Source organism: Olea europaea, chromosome 14 (assembly GCF_002742605.1).
Source record: "Olea europaea var. sylvestris chromosome 14, O_europaea_v1, whole genome shotgun sequence".
Lineage (NCBI taxonomy): Eukaryota > Viridiplantae > Streptophyta > Magnoliopsida > Lamiales > Oleaceae > Olea > Olea europaea.
The window spans coordinates 3700864-3704258 of record NC_036250.1 but is presented as its reverse complement, the minus strand read 5'-3'; the positions used below and the strand labels follow the sequence as shown (position 1 = coordinate 3704258).

Below are 3395 nucleotides of genomic sequence, written 5' to 3'. Positions count from 1 at the left end.
AAAAAGTTGAGTCTTCATAGAGCTTATATTATAATCCTTTCTTATCTAAGCAAGAGAGGTGGATAAACTATTGCTTGAAGGGTGACCGAGATGACATGGTACTTCATTCAAATGGAAGATGAATGTGAAAATAAAGTCCCGCATCAATCAGATGTGCTTGTGGTAGATGATGAACTTATAAGGTATCGTACTATTCCACCTAGTTGGTTAACCATCTAGATGAAACCCAATTTCCTAGCCACTCCACTTACAAGTTTATTTTAATGGAATGACTTTTATGCCCTTAATCCCAAATGACCTTTTTGACCGTTCTCTTCAATATCAATATAAGAAAGTTTGTACAATATTCAAATAAATTTCAAACAAAACACATTTAAGTGGTAATCGTTCAATATAATTAATACAATACATTACATTAGTACACAATAGTTGCTTTTTTGCCTACTGGATAAACATATATAGGATCCTCATCCATAAAGAAGAGGTGATAATCTTGGAGTGAAGACAACTTCAAGTGGAGTAGCTTTAGGGTTGGTGAGACCAAAGATCCCAGTCATATCAACTGCTTCATCTGATGGAGTACTAATATCAAAACCATGCAAAAGACTAGCCAGAGTAAAAGTAACAATTTGAAGGGCAAAGCCTATTCCGGGACACATTCTTCTGCCACTACCAAATGGAAGAAACTCAAAATGTTGTCCTCTAACATCCAACTCCTTGTGAGTAGTAATGAATCTTTCCGGTCGAAACTCCAAAGGGTTAGGCCACACAACAGGGTCGCGATGAATTTTCCACAGGTTTACATAAAGGTGTGTGGATTTCGGGATGTGGTATCCACCTACTATGCAGTCTTTTAGAGATTCTCGCGGTGGAGGTGTCTGTGCTGGAGGGTATAGGCGTAATGTTTCCTTGATTATGGCTTGAATGTATATTAAGTTGTTAACGTCTGATTCTTGAACTTGCCTTCCTCTACTAACATGAAGGTCTAATTCTTCTTGGGCCTTTCTAAGAGTGTGGCGATTGTTGAGTAGTAAGGATAGAGTCCATGTAAGAGTTACTGACATTGTATCAGTTCCTGCTAGCATCATTGTCTGCAAAGTAAATGAGACATGTTTGGCTATGCTTCAAAATTTACTCAAAAGTAAAATATTGATTTTCTTGATCTGGGAAACAAGTTTACCTGACATGTTGCTTTGATTATTGTATCAGCATCAAACTCTGGGAACTCGACAGCAACAGAATCGATAACACGAAGCAACTCGCCCATGAAGTCCATTTGTTCATTATTTGCACCATTAATAGCTGAATTCTTTTTCCTTTTATGATCCTCTAGCCATGTTTGTAACAAACTGTCCATGGCTTTAGCTGTCTTCTTCATATCATTTTCTAGTCCCTCGAAGTCCAACCACTTCAAAAATGGTCGCACATCAGATAAAGTAAACCTTCCTATCTTCTGGAAGAATTCTCTTATTTCCTTTTGCCACTTATCCCTTTCAAACAAATCAATTTTTTTTTCTATATTCCCTGCTATTATTCTAACCATCAAGTTCAGAGTCAGCTCCCCAAAATAGTTCTTCATATCTATAGGCATCCCATATGAAACATAGACTGAACTTATCATTGCCTTCACCTCAGACTCATACACATCTCTAAGTTTCGCAACCCTTTGACTGGAAAGCAGCTTCAGCATAGAAATCTTACGCAAATCGCGCCAGTAAGGACCATACTCGTTGAAGGGAAACATGGCTAAATTGTAGCTCATGTGATGAAGTGCTACAGTTTTCGGCCGGTTAGAGAAGGTAACATCATTTGTAGTAAAGCATTCTTTTGCTAGTTCCATACTGCTCACAATCACGAGTCTGTGCCGACCTAGCCGAAGACTGAAAATGGGACCATATTTATCTGCTAGTTTTCCCAGGGTTATATGTAGTAGTTGGGGACCTCTTAAAAGATGGAAGTGGCCTAATATGGGCCAACCACCGGCAGCTTCTGGGGGTAACTTTCTCCTATTTATTCGGTTGCTACTGGTTCGAATTTTCGCTACAGAGTAGAAATATATGCAAAGTGTTATTACTCCGGCCAAGAAAGCTTCAATTAGTGATGGAAACAATTCCATAGTTTTCTGTTGAAAATGAAAATCGAACTAGAATGAAGATTAGGCCATATAAATTTCTTTTATAGACGAATGTGATACCTATGTTCGTTATAGAAATATAGATAAGATTAAGATCTATCACCTGTGTTCTTATTCCTTCTGAATAAAATCTACTAGAGAACTCTTTTGTTTCGCAACTGATAAGCATGGACATCTATAAATAGAATAAGTGACGGATAGATCTCAAACGTAACCAAATTAATGAGCAAGGCTACTAACTGATGTGCAACAAGATTATCCATCGGAAATTGGATGAGATTTCGTCGCCACTTCGTTTTTTCTAAAACAAATTGCGTCACCAATTTCCCCCTGGATAGTTCATCCTGAAATTTCAGAAACCGCACTTGCGTGCAAACAAGATGCGACAGTTGACTTTGTTCATATTCGTTTTACAAGCCATGAAAAATTTAAAATAGCTTTTCCCTTATCTAATACATAATTACAATTTTTAAAGTCATCTTGCTATGTGGATCACTACATCCACGTCACAAGTTAATTGGTCTAAAGAGATTGAAGAGAATTGTGCTAGTTTGGGACTATATTGGACCATAGATTAAATTCAATGATCGGATTTAATCTTGTGGTCAATTCTTATTTTCTAGTCATGTCACATTCACTCTTGATCATAGTACAATATTCGAATTTGAATTCAAATGATTTTGGCTCTATAATTACAAGACTCCTTCACTATTTTTATTTGGACTTGGCATAATAAAAGAGAGAAAGTATAGAGAGATAATTAAGTGGGAAAAATTCATATTTCCGGCAGAATTCTTGGTGGCTTCTGGGCGGATCCTTTTCTTAGTATATCCATTGTCATTTCCATGGACGTCGATGTATGATCTGATGTGACACAAATTTGAGTTCAACATCATAGGACACTCCATTGGTGGTGTTGAAGAAGCTTTGAATCGATTGGTTTGCTTTTTTACACTTTGAGAGTTTATGTTTGCACATTATAGTTGTAATAATCATTTATAAACTACATTTTAAACTCTACACAACTTTATATTTTTAATCCTATTATGATGTAATAATGACCCGATGTTTATATTGAGATTGAATCTTGGGCTCTAAATTGAGATTGAAATGAATCCAAATGATTTTGTATTACTACGGTAAGCAATTATATAAATTGAGATTGAGAGAATCTTGTTCATATATAAAAAGATGTATATAATGTTAAAAGTTTGTAAGTGTTCACATTATATATTTAATTTTAAAATAAAAAATATATATA

The 3395-nt window shown here is 35.8% G+C and overlaps 1 protein-coding gene across 2 annotated transcripts; it reads right to left on the bottom strand.

The window, feature by feature from the left end:
* Positions 1–372: 372 nt before the first annotated feature.
* Positions 373–2536, bottom strand: LOC111408823 (cytochrome P450 CYP82D47-like). Of its 2 annotated transcripts, none has more exons than XM_023038597.1 (3): positions 2238–2536; positions 1181–2122; positions 373–1091 (listed from the first exon to the last, which is right to left on the bottom strand). In XM_023038597.1, the coding sequence occupies exons 1-3, from the start codon at positions 2307–2309 to the stop codon at positions 468–470; spliced, it is 1638 nt and encodes a 545-aa protein (XP_022894365.1). In that variant the 5' UTR covers positions 2310–2536; the 3' UTR covers positions 373–467. The 2 variants fall into 2 exon arrangements, with proteins under 2 accessions (XP_022894365.1, XP_022894366.1); XM_023038598.1 differs by having other exon boundaries at positions 1181–2040; positions 2238–2330.
* Positions 2537–3395: the final 859 nt, after the last annotated feature.

Bases quoted from the DNA above. Each gene is read 5' to 3' on its own strand.
- LOC111408823 (XM_023038597.1), bottom strand. From the start codon at position 2,309: ATGTCCATGCTTATCAGTTGCGAAACAAAAGAGTTCTCTAGTAGATTT. The intron at 2,123-2,237 runs GTGATAGATCTT...CATTTTCAACAG, and splicing joins CAGAAGGAATAAGAACACAG to AAAACTATGGAATTGTTTCC. The intron at 1,092-1,180 runs GTAAACTTGTTT...TTTACTTTGCAG, and splicing joins TAATCAAAGCAACATGTCAG to ACAATGATGCTAGCAGGAAC.